At 47.1% G+C, this 17772-nt stretch overlaps 1 protein-coding gene across 7 annotated transcripts; it reads left to right on the top strand.

Moving 5' to 3' along the window:
* The first annotated feature begins 246 nt into the window (after positions 1 to 246).
* On the top strand, positions 247 to 17497 carry SF1 (splicing factor 1). 7 transcript variants are annotated; one of them, XM_038409487.2, is made up of 13 exons: positions 247 to 1056; positions 3103 to 3231; positions 6075 to 6150; positions 9020 to 9172; positions 10330 to 10419; positions 11345 to 11528; positions 11941 to 12056; positions 12158 to 12265; positions 13282 to 13462; positions 14333 to 14573; positions 15206 to 15260; positions 15353 to 15523; positions 16033 to 17497. In XM_038409487.2, exons 1-13 carry the CDS (start codon positions 510 to 512, stop codon positions 16274 to 16276), a joined length of 2295 nt encoding a protein of 764 aa, XP_038265415.1. In that variant the 5' UTR covers positions 247 to 509; the 3' UTR covers positions 16277 to 17497. The 7 variants fall into 7 exon arrangements, with proteins under 7 accessions (XP_038265415.1, XP_038265413.1, XP_038265414.1 ...); XM_038409485.2 differs by having other exon boundaries at positions 474 to 1056; positions 15201 to 15260; XM_038409486.2 differs by having other exon boundaries at positions 499 to 1056; positions 15201 to 15260; positions 15353 to 15527.
* The last annotated feature ends 275 nt before the right edge of the window (positions 17498 to 17772 follow it).

Raw genomic sequence — 17772 nt, 5'->3', positions numbered from 1 at the left:
GAGCGACCCTCCGCATTAACGTCACTACCAACCGCTCCCGCACAGTACGGGGTCTTCCAACGACCTCTCCAAAATCTCTAAGGCGCACCGCGAGTGTGGCAACCCCCCCCCCAACCAATCCCGACGTGGCTCGCCATCCCGAGCGCCCGCCCTCCGTCTCTTCATCCAGTACCAACACGGATACTCAACAATGCTCCCGCCCACCGTGCTATACAGCTTATACCTCGCCTTACGTTCCCAGTCGACCAATCAAAACTTGTCTTTCCCCAATGCCGCTCACTCGTCCTGCCCCTCAACCATTCCCACCGCAGTTCGCTGCAGAGTGACATCTCAGCTGACCTATGCACGCTGCCTCCACCGCTCGACCGCTTTCCTCCAATCGCTTTCCTTCATTGGAGCATCTCGGCCAATGGGCCGCCGCGGACGGACAATGGACGTAAGAGTCTGCCAATGGAAGAAAGCGCGAGTACGATTGACATCTCCGCGACCAATGACTTTCGAGCAGCTTTATGCGGTGCAAAGGCTGGAAGGTTCGCGAAACGCGAACGCCGCGAGCTGAGGAGACTCTAATGGCGGCGACTGGAGCTAACGCCACGCCGCTAGGGAAGCTCCATCCACCCCCGCCGCCGGGGAAACCGGGCTACCCGATGCCTCCGCCGGGTCCTCCAGGGCTGGTCCTTCCAGGCCCTCCTCCTCCTCCACCCCCAGGCCCGGGCCAGGCCCAAGCCGCGCTGCTAGGCCCCATGGCGGCTGCTGCCTACCCCTTCGCCGCGCTGCCGCCGCCCCCCCCTCCTCCGCCGCCGCCCCCGCCGCCGCCCCAGCCTCAGCCCCCGCCGCAGCAGCCGCAGCCCCCACCGCCCCCACCCCCTCCTCCTCCCCCGCAGCAGCAACAGCCGCCACCTCAGGCTGGAGGGCCTCAGCCCCCCCCTCAGTACGGACAATATCGGTACCCGTCCCCGCCGCCGCCCCCGCAGGGCCACGAGCAGCAGCAGCCGCCGGCGCCGCAGCCGCAGCAGCAGCAGGAAGAGAGCGGCCTAGGAGGGGGCAGTAATCACGGTGAGGGGCAGGGCAAAAGGGGAGGCTAGGATGGGTTGGGTTGGGTGGGGGTCAGCTATATGGATAGGCTCGAGGCAGGGATGTAGAGGGACTATAGGACAATGGGGGTACATAGGAGTAGAGTTATGCGCAGTAAGGAAGTGATGTGGAAGTTAAAGGGCTGGGGGGGATACGCTAATGGGACAGTGCTAAGGGGTGAAGGGGTAGGCTTGGGGCTTTTTGAGGTTAGTTGGTAGCATAGGCTGAGAGGGCAAGTTTGGAGAATGTTGCACTAAAAGCAAAGGGGGGGGCCTTGAGACGGTCCGTGAGAGTTGAAGGGGCTGAAATTTAGGGGTGGTTATAGTTTTGGCAATTGTGGGATGGGATAGAAATGGCAATGGGGTAAACTTGGGGTTTAAGAGCTTAGGGGATGAGAGGCTATGAGACTACGTTGTAGGGGTATTTGTGGGAGATGAGGTAGATTTGAGAATGGTAGAAAGCAATGATGTTGGGTGCTCTGGGAGAGGAAAGAGTTTAGGGCAAATAAAGAGTTGGGTGGGATTGGGGGTATAGTAGGTGTAGGTAGAGAGTAGACTGGGAAAGGGAGGAAATGAAGCAAGGTAGGAGAAAGGGATCAGAATTGTGCCAAATGTGGGGGTGGGGGCTGCTCTTTTTCTGAGGGAGGGAGTGAAAAAGAGAACATTCTTCTTAATTGGGAGGCGAGACCTGGTTGTGTGTAAGAAGGGAATGAAAACCAATCTGGAGGTTGGTAATTTAAATGGGGGTTCTAGGTAACACACGTGGGCATGTGCTAGTCAGGGGAACTTTGGACACAAAATAACTGCAGTCCATAAGGCACTGAACAGCCTGAGATGGGTGGTATTGGAAGAGACAAGGCCTGGTGTTGTCTGTAGGAGTTAGCAAATACTCATCCAACCAAAATGGAGGTCTCTGTAGGATTGGGAAGATTGGGGTGCCCTGGTCTCTTTAACTTTCTAATTTTTATTAGTCTCTCTCTTTACTTAGATGATTAGGGATAGTTAAGCCTGTTAAGCTTCTAATGTTTTCTAGGAGAGCACATTTTGAAAATGTGTTCAAATCATACAACATGCTTTTCTGGCTGTACCTGGGTAAAACAAGTCATAGATCAACATCATAAAAAAAGGGGGGGGGGTAACAATTTCCTACACTACTGTTAAAGGAAAACTGCTGTGGTGTTTCAGTAGTTTTCCATCACATCATCTAATGTAAATATCCTTAGAATACTTACTGTTGTTACCTTAAGGGATCTTGAAATGTGTGCAGAGAGGCTGAATGTGAAATGGTGCTGTGGGAAGCAGCCATGTTGCTTTGCTGATGGAGATCAGAACTGCAGTGTTCCCTTTGAAAATGGTGGCTGAAGTGACTAGAAAAATGTTAGTTGGATTTGAGAGCAGTTCTTTTGCTTTGGAGAGGTGATCTTGAATCATATTCCTGTTTTTCAGTTTGTCTTGCCTTATGGAGGGGCATAACTTTGTAGTTGATACCACTGTTCTGTTGAATTTCAATTTCACTGCTGGTTCTACCTCTTGCTGATTTGCAGATAATAAATAAGTCCTAATGTGGCAACATCTGCTGATGAAATTCTGCCCTTGCTGCTATTACCTATATTACGGTAGCACCCAATGGCCTCGACAGAGATTGTGCTCCCACTGTACTAGGTGTTGTGCAAACATGGTGGTAAGAGCTTAAAGGCTAAATAGACAAGGGGTGTGAGCGGAACAGGCACAGGGAGGTGAAGTGATTTGCCTAAAGTCAAATGGCAGGTCAGTGATTAGACTAGAATATAATTTTGGTTCAGTGTGCTACCCACTTGACCTTACTGCCTTTGTGAGCAGCTCTCCTCATCCTAATGAGAGATTTGGTATTGAAAGGAGTAGGTTGTCTTGATAGTATTTCTGATTTAAGGGAATTCTGTGTGCTCAGTGTTGCAGCTATTATTATTTATGTAAGATGTATTCATTAAGTCAAATAGTAGAAACACCTTCAAAAATACGAAGTTTGTCTAAAGAAGATGCTTGCCCTTAGATTTCCCTAATAAGAAGCGGAAGAGAAGCAGATGGAACCAAGACACCATGGAACAGAAGACTGTCATCCCAGGAATGCCCACTGTTATTCCTCCTGGACTCACTCGTGAGCAAGAGAGAGCTTATATAGGTAAATACACGTTCTCCCCTTTTTCCATCTGATCTGCTGTCAGTGGTGATCCTGAGACTATTTCTGGTTGTGAGTGTTTGGAAAGTTAACTGCGTTTTTTCTAGACTTCAGGTTATTGTGGCCTCATTCCATAACTTCAAATCAGTAATTCACACATTTTTGCTCAGCCGTGCACTGTTGCAGCTCCCCTGTCCTGCTTGTGACAGGAGTAGTGTTCTCCACAGGCATGGTGAAAATGGAATGGCTAGAATAGTTTTTGTAGAGGTGGGATGGTCCTTTCTCTGGGTATATTAGCCCCTATTTTCATCATCTATTTAGTAATCTCATTACAGTCAGTGGGGGCCTCTAGGATTACCTCTCCAGTGGAGAACACTGCCTCCGAGTCCCTCTTCAAACTGAATGTATTATGTGGGAAGCAGGTACCTCTTTCACAGCACAGCCTTGCACCAGAAATCCCCTCAAACCTAGTCTCTGACTTGCTTTTAGGCTGCTTAATTTTTAAAAAAAGACACCTGTAGAAGCTCAATTTTTGTGTTAAGGTGGTATTGGTCATGTTGGTTTTGCTCTCAGAGGGAAATTGAGAAACTTTGCTTCTGTTCTTGGCAAGAAATCTAAACCTTCAGTATCTCTTCTAGTTTAGAGCTCTGCTAAATGAGCTCTGTATTCACATGCACACATCCTTTTCCTGCTGGGAAAGGGATATTGCTTAGTCCTATGGGAACGAAGGGTTTTGAAATGTTAATTGTGAAAACAGGGAATTTCAAAGGTTAAGATTTGTCTTTGGGACTACACCATTCCAGTATGGCAATAGGAATGTTTAAGTAACTTGGTTTATAAATACAAGGTTTAACATTAACTTTGCCTTCAATTGCAAACAGTGATGCCAAATTCACTTTTCATGAACTACCAAATATAAGCCAGCAGGGTGAAAAAGGGCAAAAAAGTCCTTTCAATGTGTCTGAGACTTTGCATTGTCGCATATAATTCTAGTCCTTGCATTTTACATAAAGCGAGCTCTTCTTCACAAGATAGTGTGATCCAGTTCATCTCCCTGGGATTGAAAATAATCCTTGGTTTCTTTCTTCTGCATAACCACTGAGAATTTTGACTTGCATTGTAACTAGTCGTCTTATTCATCCACAGCAGTGCTGAGAGCTACTTAAGTTTGTTAATGGTTTGCTGTCAAGGTTGCTAGGTCAATTTCTAGACAGTGTGGGTTTTTCCCTTGATTCTATCAGTTTCTGTACCAGAAGATCTTCTTTAGGCAGAAATTTAAAGCTGATTTTGATACAGTATCATAAAACAAACATCTGATACTTAAAGGAAGAGGCAGGTGTTCGCTGCTTTGACATCTGCTGCTCTACAGAGGGAAATGTAGACATAAATAGTCTGACTTCCAGATTTTCTGAAGTTGCTGTTTTTTTACTTGTGTAGAGCCCTATGTGTACATGCTGTTTCAGCAACAAAGCTAAGACCTGTATCATGCCCCAAAGAGCTTATAATGTGTGCATAACTTAAAACACAGGATACAAGTTCGGAAGAGACGTGAGGGATTGAGGAGGAGAGATGTAGGGTTTGGGGGGTAGGCAGAGCTAGGATTGCTTGAAGAACAGTTTAAAGAAGGGAAATGATTGGTAGGCAAGGACAGTGAGTATCCCAGTTTCTCAGAGGCTCTAAATATCGTTTGAAGGGAGTTAGAAGTGCAAGACATAGTGCACACAAAAAGAAAGCAAGGATCCTGTGCGAATGAGACAATCTTAAACTGGAACTAGGATATAACTACTGCCAATTGGATGAAATAACTGTAGCTCAGAATTCTCAGTCTATGCTAAGGTAAGAAGCAAATGTAACACCAACACTTTTTATTTAAAAATGATAGTAAATGGGGGAGGGATTTTGAGAAGAAATAGTGTGGGCCAGATTAGCACCCCTCTCTACCACGTACTATTCAGCTTCTCCAGAAATTAACCAAATATCATTGCTCAGGGTTCAGAGATCCTGATATTTCTTCTTTTGTACAGCATCAGGCACCCAGAACAGAATCAAGCTTAGCTGCTTGTACATTTTAGTAATTTACCATCTGACAATCGACCCTGAATCTTTCTGACTTACCTTGTCTGTGACCTATAACAGCAGCAGGCCTTTTGGAGTCTGTACATAGTATGGATTAGCTAGCATGGTACAGTTCATGCAATTTCTGTATGTTTGTTTTCATTTACCTTAAGGAGTTCTGTTAAGAATAAAGACATGCACCGGTGCATGGCCCATGTGCTTTTGCCTTAGGAAAAGAAATGAGACCTTTTCTAAACTGGTATGTCTGACTTCAGCGACATTGATTCAAATCACATTTTTAATTGGCTCTGAAATCAGCAGTAAAATTATTTTGGTATTTACAAAAATTGTTACTCTGCTATGAAAAGAAGTAGTCCAGTAGGACAATGGAATTGCTTGCAAAGGCATTTTCCATTAGGCCTGGATCTAATACCAGTTTTAGCAGGTCAGAAAGAGTTTTGGCTTCCAGTGACTTGCTGGTTGTAGTCTCAGGGATCAGACAGTTCTTTCTGCTAACCCCATTTCAGTTGAGCACTTTGCTTTCTAATTAATAATCCTCTTTGAAGAAGGCTAGCTAGATGTAAATAAGATCAATGTGAGCCTTTCTGGATTCCTGCTGAACTTAGCTGGCTGACATAACATTGTGCGGGTCTCCTTCGATTTGTTCACAATATCAGTCGTCCATTGCAAAGTCTCCCGTTCTTCATGCTTTGATGTTAAGATTTGAAATGTTTTTTGGTAACAATGTCTTTTTTCCATCCTTTTTTCTTTCCTAACCTGGTTTCTTCCAGTGCAACTGCAGATTGAAGACCTGACTCGTAAACTGCGCACAGGAGACCTGGGCATCCCCCCTAACCCAGAGGACAGGTTGGGAAACAGTTTTAACCAGCTGACAGTAACACTTTTACCTTTTTAATACATTTTTTTGGTGGCATCATAATGTGTCAGTTCAATACAATCCTGCTCTAGTCAGATGACTGCAATGCTCTGATGTGACAGTGTTGTGGAGGAGAGCTGGGGTTTTTCTGTTAGGGAAGATGGAATGGAACCAATTCTAGCCCTACAAAAACCACAGGGAAAAGGGTAATAAGGGTATATCATTGTTTTTCATTTTTCTAAGCTTGTAGGTTTAATTAACCTGACTTATTTTAAGGGAAATTAAGGTAGCCAATTAATGTACTTTTTCAGGGTCTAACTTGTGCACATGCCCAGTATCTAGAGGTCTTTCTCACAGGTTCACCTTGCAAACTTTTAAGCACTATTTTATTTTATTCTATTTTATTTTTTTATTTTTTGCATCATTGAGTTTGAGCAGCCTGGAAACATACTCTGATCAGCTTATATGGCAGAGCTTTCTGCTTGGTTGTTGAGGATGATTTTTTAAAAGCCAGATGAGTTTTCTAACCAATTTCTTTGCTGCCAGCTATTGTACAGCATTGGCCAACATCGGGGAATTCTGGGGATTCAAGGTGGTGGGGTAATTCCAGCCTCATTTACTCTTTTTGAAGTGAAAATGTTGCAGTAGGTTTTTGGACAGCTGCAGCTATGTTGAGCTTCAGTGACATTCGGAAAAGTAACAGCATTTAACCGCTTTATTTTTGTAATTGGGTTGTTAGCATGGAACAGCAGCAGAGTCTGATTTGTTTATGGAGGGGAGTAATGTTCCCCCCCCCCCATCTTCCAGCTGGAATTTGTTGTGTTATAGCATTTAGCACAACTGAAGCCATTTTTCTTTTAAAATGGGAGTGAAACATTCTTTGGCTTGAATTCTACCCAGCTGAAGGTGTATTAGATCAGTAAGATGGTGTCATGGATGTTAAAGCCATTCTCTTCTGCATCTTTGTTTAGCCTTGCTAGGAGTCAAATTATTATGCCTTATTTCCTTGCAATAACTCTAGTTTTCTTTAGCACACAACTTTTGCACTCCCATTGCACTTTTTACATTACAGGGCACCACTGCATAGTGTCTTTTTGACTATTACCTTTAACCATTATTACAAGTTACTAGTAAACTTTGAAAGGTGATTTTTTTTATCCTTTTATTGTCATGAGGGAATAGATGTAAAGCCTATCCTTTTTCCCTTGCTCTTGGTTTTTAAGATTGAGTTGGGGCAGTTGGTTGTAATTTGACTGACAGATTGACATTTCTTATGTGAACAATAACCCAGACTGATGAGGGGAGTGTTATTGGTGTCTTAATTTTTTCCTGTGAAGGTGAGGCATTGCTGTAAAAGCCTTTAACATTTTTAATGATCAGTTTAGCAAAAGAATCCAAAGCCAGAGTCGTCTGATCTGTCAAATATCAAACTTGTTAGTGATTTAAAAAAAACAATTTATTGGAGTTTCTGATTCAGTTACAGAAGAGTCTAACTCTTAATTGCTCCTCAGCAGTTCAACAGAATCAAATGCATGAAATGACTGTCTTAGCATTAATTTCTGAAGGTGTAATATCAAGTTAAGCCATTTAATTCGTTGTACCTTGAATTCTTTAAAATGTGTTTCTAAACCACCTACTAGCTAACATGAGTTTAAGATGCTTAGTAAAAACAAGCTGGGAGGGTGATACCTTGTATTTTTATTTTGCTCTCTCTGCTATTGGACTGTGTTACATTTATTCAAATCCTAGAAATGGAGGTGTAATTTAGACATGATTAGTCCTGATCAAACCTGACCTTTTATTCCATGTGTTGATGGTTCACTTTAGGCTCAGAAGACAGTGGGATCAACTGATTTTAATCCTTGCTCTAACCCGCTAGAAAAAGTTTCTCTTAACCTAAAACAAAGTTGTAGGTTTCTGATTACTTCCGGGATGTATTTTTTTTAATAACCTGATCCACATAATCTCTTCCCTTCTTGCAGCTAATCCTAAATTTTCCTTCATGTTTTTAAAAAAGGTCCATAACTTAATCAAATTTCTAGGAGTGTGGCTTTTTTCTTACCGCAAACACAGCTGTGGTAAATCAAACTGACTCTTTTTTATTTTAGCTTTACAACATTTTGCTGTTAAAACAAAAACAAAAAATTCTGCTTTCTGGGCATCTAAACCCTGTGGAGAAAACAGGGTTCTCCATAGAGGTTTACAGCTCCAGACAGTGGACCAAGAAAAGGTGGTTTGACCCAGCCTTTAAGCCTTAACACAGAAAACAGGTTGAGAGTCGGCCTTGAAGCTGCCAGCACAGTGATGGAAAAGCCAGGACAGAAGCCATGACCATCTCTCTACATTGGGGCAGTGAACTAGACTTAATGGGTGTTGCCAGCAGGATTAGTCACCTTTGATAAAAGACTAATCTCTTTTGTTACTCTGTTATGGTGTTAAAGTCCACATTTAACCTGCATTACCTCCTGCGTTAAGAGTCTCTCTAAACTCATGGCTGCATTGCCTAATGAAGCTGGAAAGTTTGTTCTCCGTGCGAATTAACTCTCTCCACCTTCCCCTTTAAAATACATGAGCACACTCGTGGCAGAGTTGCTGTCATTGTTGCTGTTTACAGCCTTGCTACCCCTATAAAGCACCTCATTTTCCCCCTCCTCGTGGCATACAGTGTTTTGCTGCAACCTCCTTATCCATGTAGCAATAAGACAGGCATGAATGAACTTACACCTTCCTTTCCTGTGGTCTTAATAGCACATTTAGCTCTGATTTGCCTAAATTATGCTAGGGTTCAGGGGAAGCTGTACTTGTAAGTGGCCGCTTGGGTTTGACTACAGGAAGAATAACCATGGGTGTTTTCTGCAGGTCCCCTTCCCCTGAGCCCATTTACAATAGCGAGGGGAAGCGCCTGAATACCCGTGAGTTCCGCACCCGCAAGAAGCTGGAGGAGGAGAGGCATAACCTCATCACAGAGATGGTGGCCCTCAACCCGGACTTCAAGCCACCAGCTGATTACAAGTAAGTGAAGGGAGAAGATCCTGCCAAATGTTATGGGTAGGCCTTTGCACTGTCATTCCTGGATGGTTTCATCCTGTCCCAAAATCCACGTTTGAATATTGCCCTATTACAGATGGTCTCAGCTTCCTCTGCACAAGTGCTGCTGTGTAAATAGCTCTTTGGGATCTGCCTACAAAGCAGTGGTCACCAACTGGTCAATCGTGATCAACTGGTCGATCCTGGGGACTCCCCCAGTTGATTGTGATCTCCGGTGGTGTAGTGGGGCTGCTATTAGGCTTGCTCCCTGCCTGTCCCAGCCCCACGCTGCTCCCGCAAGCAGCCAGCACGTCCCTGGGGGGATGGGGGGCAGGCATCTTGGTGCACTGCTCCTGCCTGCCAGCACTGCCCCTGCAGCTCCCATTTGCCAGGAATGGGGAGCTGTGGCTAATGGAAGCTGCGGGGGTGGTGCTGGCAGAGAGGGGCAGCGTGTGGAGCCACCTGGCCCCACCCCACCCCCACACACAGGGGCATGTCCGCCCTTTCCAGGAGCTGTGTGTGGCCGGGAAAGGCAGGAAGCCTGCCTTCATCTCGCTTCGCTGACATCAGGGAGCCGCCTGCAGTAAGTGCTGCCCGGTGGGAGGCCGCACCACAGCTCCCTCCCAGAGCCACACCCCAAACGCCCTCCTGCACCCCAGCCCTGATCCCATCCCAGAGCTTACACCCCAAACCCCCTCCTACAGCCCTGACCCCGCTCCCAGAGCCAGCACCTCAACCCCCAGCCCTGACCCCGCTCCCAGAGCCAGAGCCCCATCCCACCCTGCAAACGCCTCAGCCCCAGCCCAGAACCCACACCCCTTCCCAAACCCCTGCCCCAGACAGGTGAAAGTAAGTATGGATGGGGGAGATGGAGTGAGGGGTTGGGGCTTTGGGGGAAGTGGAGGGACCTTGGGGGAGGAGCGGGGTAGATCCTGGGTTGCTCTTAAATTCAAAAAGTGATTTGGGGCTTAAAAGAGTTGGAGACCACTGCTATAAAGCATATAGCCACTGTGTTTCCCTGGACTACCAATGCATTCCAAACTGGGGAAAGAGTTCTGATCTCAGCTGGCTCAGGTTCCTTGTGGATGTGTGTGTTGGCTAGCTAAATGCATGTTTTGATGATCACTTTTTGATCTTTTCAGACCTCCAGCGACCCGAGTGAGTGATAAGGTGATGATCCCACAGGATGAATATCCTGAGATTAATTTTGTGGGGCTTCTGATTGGACCCAGGTGAGATGCTGCTACTCTCTGTGAAATGGTGGCAGTTCAGAGGTGATCAAATTTGGAGTCTTAAGAGTTTGGCAGTAGTGGACAGTGCTGGTTTACTTGCTTATGCTTGAGAGATGGTGCTGGAAAAAGCACATCAGGACTCTTAACAGATAGCTGGTGTGACATCAAGACCAGAGAGGAATTGTCAGCCTTTAAAATGGTTGAAAGCATGTCTCTTTGAGAGCCAGGCTGAAGGTACTATGGGATTTTAAAGGCAAAACACTCAAACTAGCTTTACTGCCTTGCAGCCCACTGGGCGCTTGGAAGCTATTTCCGTTCTTGTCTCTACCCTGCAAGCCCCAGTATATTTATGTAGAACTTTGTGGCACTGAAACAGACTACCTGTCATGTTGTCTTCTGACAGGACATCCTTGATAGCATGTCTGACATAGTGTGTTTATGCCTTCACTGTCAATGCAGAAATATTCCTGTTTGAGGAGTGTGTGCTTGGCATTGACCTAGTGCTGGATCTATGCTAGGAATTTACACCAGCATAACCACATCTCTCAGGAGTATGAAAACTCCATACCCCTGAGAGATGTGGTTATGCTGACCTAACCCCTGTTGTAAACAGTGCTGGGTTAACGGAAGAATTCTTCCAGTGACCTAGCTAACACCTTTCTGGAAGGTGGATTACCTATGCCAACAGGAGTCTGCCTTCTGTTGGTATACGTAGTGTCTGTACCAAAGTGCTACAGCTGCAGTTGTGCTGCACTAACAGTTTAAGTGTAGACAGCACCCTAGTTAGAACACTTCTAGGAGTAGGATTGGGGTAAAACTGACCTCACATGAAGCGTAGTACTTGGGGCAGTGATACGGTCATATTGGGGGGGAGTGGAGAAATCCCCCAGTTGGCATGGGAATAATACAACCATTTGTTCTACAGAGGTAATACGCTGAAGAATATTGAGAAGGAATGCAATGCCAAGATCATGATCCGGGGCAAAGGGTCGGTGAAGGAAGGGAAGGTGGGCCGAAAAGATGGCCAGATGCTACCTGGAGAAGATGAGCCTCTTCACGCTCTGGTCACTGCCAACACCATGGAGAATGTGAAGAAGGCTGTGGAACAGGTATAAATGCAAAGCTCAGGGTGATCAAACAAAAAACATCTGCGGGAGTCAGTCTCAGCTATGGTAAAAGATCACATCATGGAAACTCAACTCCAGTTTGCCTCCTGCATGGTAATCCATTACCAGCCTCTTGCTCTGCATACTACTCTTATTCTTTTAAAGAGTCAGGGTGATGAAATAAATAAGACCTGTCTGGGCACTTCGGAGGAAGATTCAATCTCGGCACTCCACTCATAGGAGCGATATGGAGGGACATAGGAAAGGAATTGGAATGAGGGGGCTGGCTTTGTCATTGGCCTGTAGGGAAGCTGGAATTCTAACAGTGGTGTAGACCTGAGTTTGGGAGCTGAATTTCTCCAGGGCAGATAAGGGTTTGAGCTTGATATGACTAAGCAACATGTCTCTCTTCCAGATCCGGAATATTCTGAAGCAAGGCATTGAAACACCAGAGGACCAGAACGACTTGCGGAAGATGCAGCTGCGTGAGCTGGCCCGGCTTAATGGGACTCTGCGGGAAGATGATAACAGGCAAGTACCTGCCTGTTGGAAGTAGCAAAGTTAGTGCAGCTGCATATGTTTGGTGCTGCTTGCATGTCCAGCTGATCTAATTCTACTTTGTTATCCCTTAGAATCCTGCGGCCTTGGCAAAGCGCGGAGACCCGCAGCATCACCAACACCACTGTGTGTACCAAATGCGGAGGAGCTGGACACATTGCCTCTGACTGCAAGTTCTCTAGGTAAATCTCACAGGCCAGCTTGTTTAAGCAATCTTCTGTCAGCTGTGCCTGCTCATCATTTGTATCAGTAGATGGGCTCTGTGGTTGGAATGCTATAACCTTCCAGAAGGGCATCTTGGCAGCCAATTGCAGCAGACCATCCTTCTAGTCCTAGGAAATGCATGTACTGACCAGCACAGAAGCCCTTGACAAATCAGTCTTTCTCTGAGCACAATACCCAGGGAAGGGGTAGGATTTAGCAAATACTTGGCTTGAAAATTAATCCCATACAATACCTAATGGTGATTAGAAATGGGGGTCCAAACGAGCCTCTGATTGGGATGAAGGAACTTTTCCCTGGGATAGGTTATTCCTTAACTGTAGGGTTTCAGGTACCTTCCCTTCGAAGCAGCAGCTAGTGGCTGATTTTGGATATGGGGCTAGATGGAGGCACTGGCCTAATGCATGGTAGCAGTTTTCTGTATTCATTTAGCTTGACAGTTTGCTCCATATGAAGCCGAGGAGATAAATGATGTAGCTTTGGATCCATCTGTCCTGCACAGTGGACTCTGCTCCCCTCCCATAGCACTGGTATGTAGTGTGTGGCTTAGTCTGTGGACCAGAGATTGAAAACCACTGCTCTATCTAAGAGGTCTGCGAAAGGTGACTATAATGATAATAATAATAATAAATTTAAAAAATCGACATCCTAGGAAAGGCATTCTGTTTTTCTGATCAATCAAAAGTATGTGAATGCCCCCATCTACAGGTCACACCCCCAAATTGTTGTCATTACCATAGAAGCCCACAGTTTAGCACCCTTTCTTACGCTGCATCAAATGTCGTGCCAAGCACGTACAACTTTTATAGTTTAATTCTGTTCAGTTAGACTGAAAAGTAAGTTCTATGGTAGTGGTCTGCAGACCACAGGTTGAATTTCCAAAGGGATCTGCACCTCTATTTGAAATTTTTAGGTTCTGCAAATGAAAAAAGGTTGAAAACCACTGGCTTAGTGGCATATGACTTTTTGCTTGCAGACCTGGTGATCCTCAGTCTGCTCAGGACAAAGCCCGCATGGACAAAGAATACCTGTCCCTGATGGCAGAGTTGGGAGAAGCGCCAGTCCCGGCATCTGTGGGATCTTCCTCTGGCCCCACCAATACACCTCTGTCAAGCGGGCCCAGACCCTCGGGACCAGGAAACAACCCGCCTCCTCCTGTGAGTGATTGGGCCTTTTCACCTAGTAATGTTTGCTTGAAAGGAAACGCCTTACAATAGGCCCCTTTTCTCCATCTCCATGGACTGCGGTGTCTGTCCCACAGCTTTTCAGTGGTGGTGACAGGAATCAGTTTGTTTTTTTTTAATGGTTCATAGGGGGAGAAACAACTGTGCAGTCAGCTCTGGGTTTTGTCCTACTTTGGGGTGCCCCAAACCATGTTGAGGGGGTTGGAAATTCTCATGTAGAGAGAATGAAAATGTTGGGATTGTTCAGAGAACATAGATCTGTAAATGAATGACCTATAGAACGGAGATCAGGAGCTTCAATTCTCCCTATCTCGCAGTACAGGCACAAGGGAACGCTGAGTGAAATTGAAAGGTGGTGATTTCAGAACGTATGACAGAAATACTTTTCCACACTACACATAATTGCCCTAATATTGAGGCTAAAAAGTTAGCTAGATTCAAAAAGAATTGGATGCTTCTACAGACATCAAGGATATCCAGAGCTACAGTAGTCAGTGTAAATAAGCTTTGGTAGGGGTGTTACACCACCTGTTTTGGAGCTTACACCAGTCTGTTACTGGTAAGGAACAGGGTGAGAGCTAATTTCAGGCAGATTATCCCACTTTTGCCTGCTGCAGGGTGAGGTTTCTTGCACCTTCCTCTGATGCATCTGGCTCTGGCCCCTATCAGACAGGATATCACACTAGATGGACCCTCCAAGTCTGGTCCTGTCCTGTAGTTCCCGTAATACAACAGTTTAATAGTTAGCAGTCTGGTTCCACCTTTCTCCTCTGAAGTACATAAGATGGCTTTGATCGTATTTAAAGCCAGGTCTGAATAGCTCCTTCCTCACTCCCACTCTAGAACCGTCCTCCATGGATGAACTCTGGCCCCTCTGATAACCGACCCTACCATGGCATGCATGGAGGACCTGGGGGTCCAGGTGGGCCTCACAATTTCCACCACCCCATGCCCAACATGGGTGGGCATGGTGGCCATCCAATGCAGCACAATCCCAATGGCCCACCACCCTGGATGCAGCCACATCATCCACCCATGAACCAGGGGCCGCATCCTCCAGGTCACCCGGGCCCCCACCACATGGGTAAGTACATTCCAAGGCACTGGGGATACGTGGGGGTTGGCTTGGGCGGGGACTGCTGTTGGGATTTGGCCACGGGGGAGTGCTCCATAGTTTTGATGCACTCCACTAATCAGCATGCTCCCTCTCAAAGCAGAAGGGTTTATCCTTACATCCTCTGGGTTTAGGCTACAGCAGTGATACTCGGACCTCAGTGGTTCAGGAGCCAGGTTAGTGATCAACATTACCCAAAAGAGCCACAGCATTGTGAATGATGGGAGAAATATTTAGTGTTCACACATATATACATTCTCTCTCTCTCTCTCACAGCAAATAAGTTAAGAACTTAGTGCAAGTCAGTAACTTAATTGCTTATTAACCTAGTAAAAGCATCCTGATTGGTGGCTAATGGTTGTTAATTAAATCACTGTTTTAATATTGTGCTGCAAAGAGCTGCATAAGACGCATTAAAGAGCCACTTGAGACTGGAGAACCACAATTTGAGTATCACTGGGCTATGGTATCTGCATGGGCTCTTGTCTGTGAGCTATTGGACTATTGGCTAACGGGTAGGCTTTGGGGGGGAGAAAGGGGGAGAATCTCCTAGTCTCATTAACTGGCACTAAGGCTACGGTCTTTCATTCCCTCAAGATCAGTACCTGGGAAATACGCCTGTGGGCTCTGGGGTCTATCGCCTACATCAAGGAAAAGGTGAGTGTCTTGTGTCACAAGCCCTTAACCAAGTCACGGTTCAGTGTCGCCTCGATGCCCAGCCCCTAATCGGCCGCCCCTCTCCCTTGCAGGTATGATGCCGCCGCCGATGGGTATGATGGCCCCGCCGCCCCCTCCGCCCAGTGGTCAGCCTCCCCCGCCTCCCTCTGGTCCTCTCCCCCCATGGCAGCAGCAGCAGCAGCCTCCGCCGCCACCTCCCAGCAGCAGTATGGCGTCCAGTACTCCCTTGCCATGGCAGCAAAGTGAGTAAGAGCAATTCTCTTACCTTTATCCCCATCCCGCATGCGTGCGAGAAAGGGACGCTACCCCACTCACCCATATGGTTACATGGGTGTAGGAGGAGGGGTAGGGGAGATGGGAGCACGGCAGCATGTTTGCAGAGGCTGGGGTAGTACAACTTCCCCATCCCCATTGCTGCTCTCCACTGCCCATTGGCAGGGAAACACTGTCATAGCAGTTAATTCCCCCGGCTGCTTTTGGGACCTGCTCTCCTGCACCCCACTTGATCAGCTGTGCCAAAGTAGAGAGAGCTCTCTGCACGTAGAGTTCTCCATATGACTCCCTTGCCCTGACTGATACCAGAGACTGTTCCCTATACTCCCAGGACCAGTAGTGCCCTCTGTGCATGTGGTGAGCCTGCATCCCATGACAGTCCAGTCCCTTTAGCGAGGCTGACACTTCCCTTACCTGCAGTTACTCTGAGCTTCACCCCTGATCCTTTCAAGTGACCTTGTTCTTCTTTAAATTCCAGATACGACGACCACCACCACCACGAGCGCTGGCACCGGGTCCATCCCGCCATGGCAGCAGCAGGGGGCTGCGGTGGCGGCTTCTACGGGGGCCCCGCAGATGCAAGGCAACCCCTCCATGGTCCCTTTGCCTCCAGGGGTCCAGCCTCCGCTGCCGCCCGGGGCCCCACCACCTCCGCCGCCGCCGCCGCCTGGCTCCGCGGGCATGATGTACGCCCCTCCCCCGCCCCCCATGGACCCTTCTAATTTCGTCACCATGATGGGGATGGGGGTGCCAGCCTTGCCACCATTCGGCATGCCCCCCGCGCCTCCGCCACCCCCGCCACAGAACTGAAGGATGGATTTTTTTTCTAGTCAATTGTCTCATAAAATGCTGAATCTCACCTTATGGAGCCAGGAATCAGAGGGGAGAGGCACGTGAAGCCAGGCTGCTGGGAACGTGCCAGAGACGACATCTCTCACCCTCCTCCTTACTCTATTCAGAATGAAGGCTCGGGACTTTGTCATGTCCGATTCCTGTCCGACTGGTGTGTTTCGGTAGCAGATTCCACACTAGCTCTCAGGGCACTGTAGCACGGAGTCTCTCTTCTGAAGCAGGGGCTGCCAGGGCTCCCACAGTGAGATTGGAGGACTCTGGGAATGCAGTGAGGACACTCCCTCAGCAGGAACCTGCCTGTAGTTGGCTGGTGGCCATGTTGGGAGAAAGGACAGTTCTGTGAAGCGACGCAACTCTTCCCTTGAAGAACGCAGTCGGAACGCTGGCTCCATATTGTGAACCTGTTTGTTACTTTATCTCTTTCCCCCCCCCCCTTGCAACTTAGATTTTCAATCCATCTGAGGAGAACAATGCTCTCTGAGTCTAGATTCTTTCCAGCACTGCTAGTGCCTGTAGGTTGGAATGCGGGCAAGGGGCAAGCAAATGGATTTTAGAGATCTCCTTGGACATGACTTCATACCAGAGGAAAGAGGCAGGAAAGTACCATAGCTGATTTTTGGGCTTTGTGAACCCCAGCTGTAATACACCCCAAGTCAGGGCTTTGGCTTGGTGAGGGTTGTTTCTGTCAAGGGATTACTATACCAGACAATAGTGGTAAGCATGCTGGAGGGGTGGTCCATTGTCCTCTTAACTGGGTATTGGAATGCCCCATAGGGGGCAGTAGCGAGTTGTTAGTGGTTAAGTGGGTAGTTAAGGGGTTTCAGTAGGCACTGAGAAGGCCCTGCTACTGCATACACTCAAGGTCCATTTGCTTTTCTCTTGCCATGTGCCGAGAATCTTTTAACATCTGAATGTTTTGTGGTCTGGGGTCCCTTTGTCCCCCAAATTGGAGCAATTTCTGTTGACGATAATGTGTAAAATGCTCTTCCGTTCAGTCACCCGCAGCCATTTCTTACTGCTTTTTTTGTGTATGAATAAAACTGCATTAAGAGGGGAGGTTCCAATGAATAAAAGCAGTTTTTTTAATAAAAGCCTAATTAATTCTCAGTGGACTTGGATGAGGGAGCCCATAACCATTTGCTACCAATAAGTGGTGCTATGCTCCACTGCGGGAGTTGGGCTATATTTCTTAAAGGCAGGGTTTGGGGGGGTATGATCCCTAGCACACTTGTATGGAAAGTGTGTGCTCCTGAAAGCTCAGTTCTTCTTGAGGCCTTCAGCCTTACAAACAGGGTCCTTGCTGCAGTGAGAGGTCGGTGCCACAGCAGTAATCCAGCTGCAGGATATTTCTTGACACCCCTCTTGC

Source organism: Dermochelys coriacea, chromosome 7 (assembly GCF_009764565.3).
Source record: "Dermochelys coriacea isolate rDerCor1 chromosome 7, rDerCor1.pri.v4, whole genome shotgun sequence".
In the NCBI taxonomy this organism is placed as follows: domain Eukaryota; kingdom Metazoa; phylum Chordata; order Testudines; family Dermochelyidae; genus Dermochelys; species Dermochelys coriacea.
This window is presented reverse-complemented; position numbering and strand designations above follow the sequence as displayed.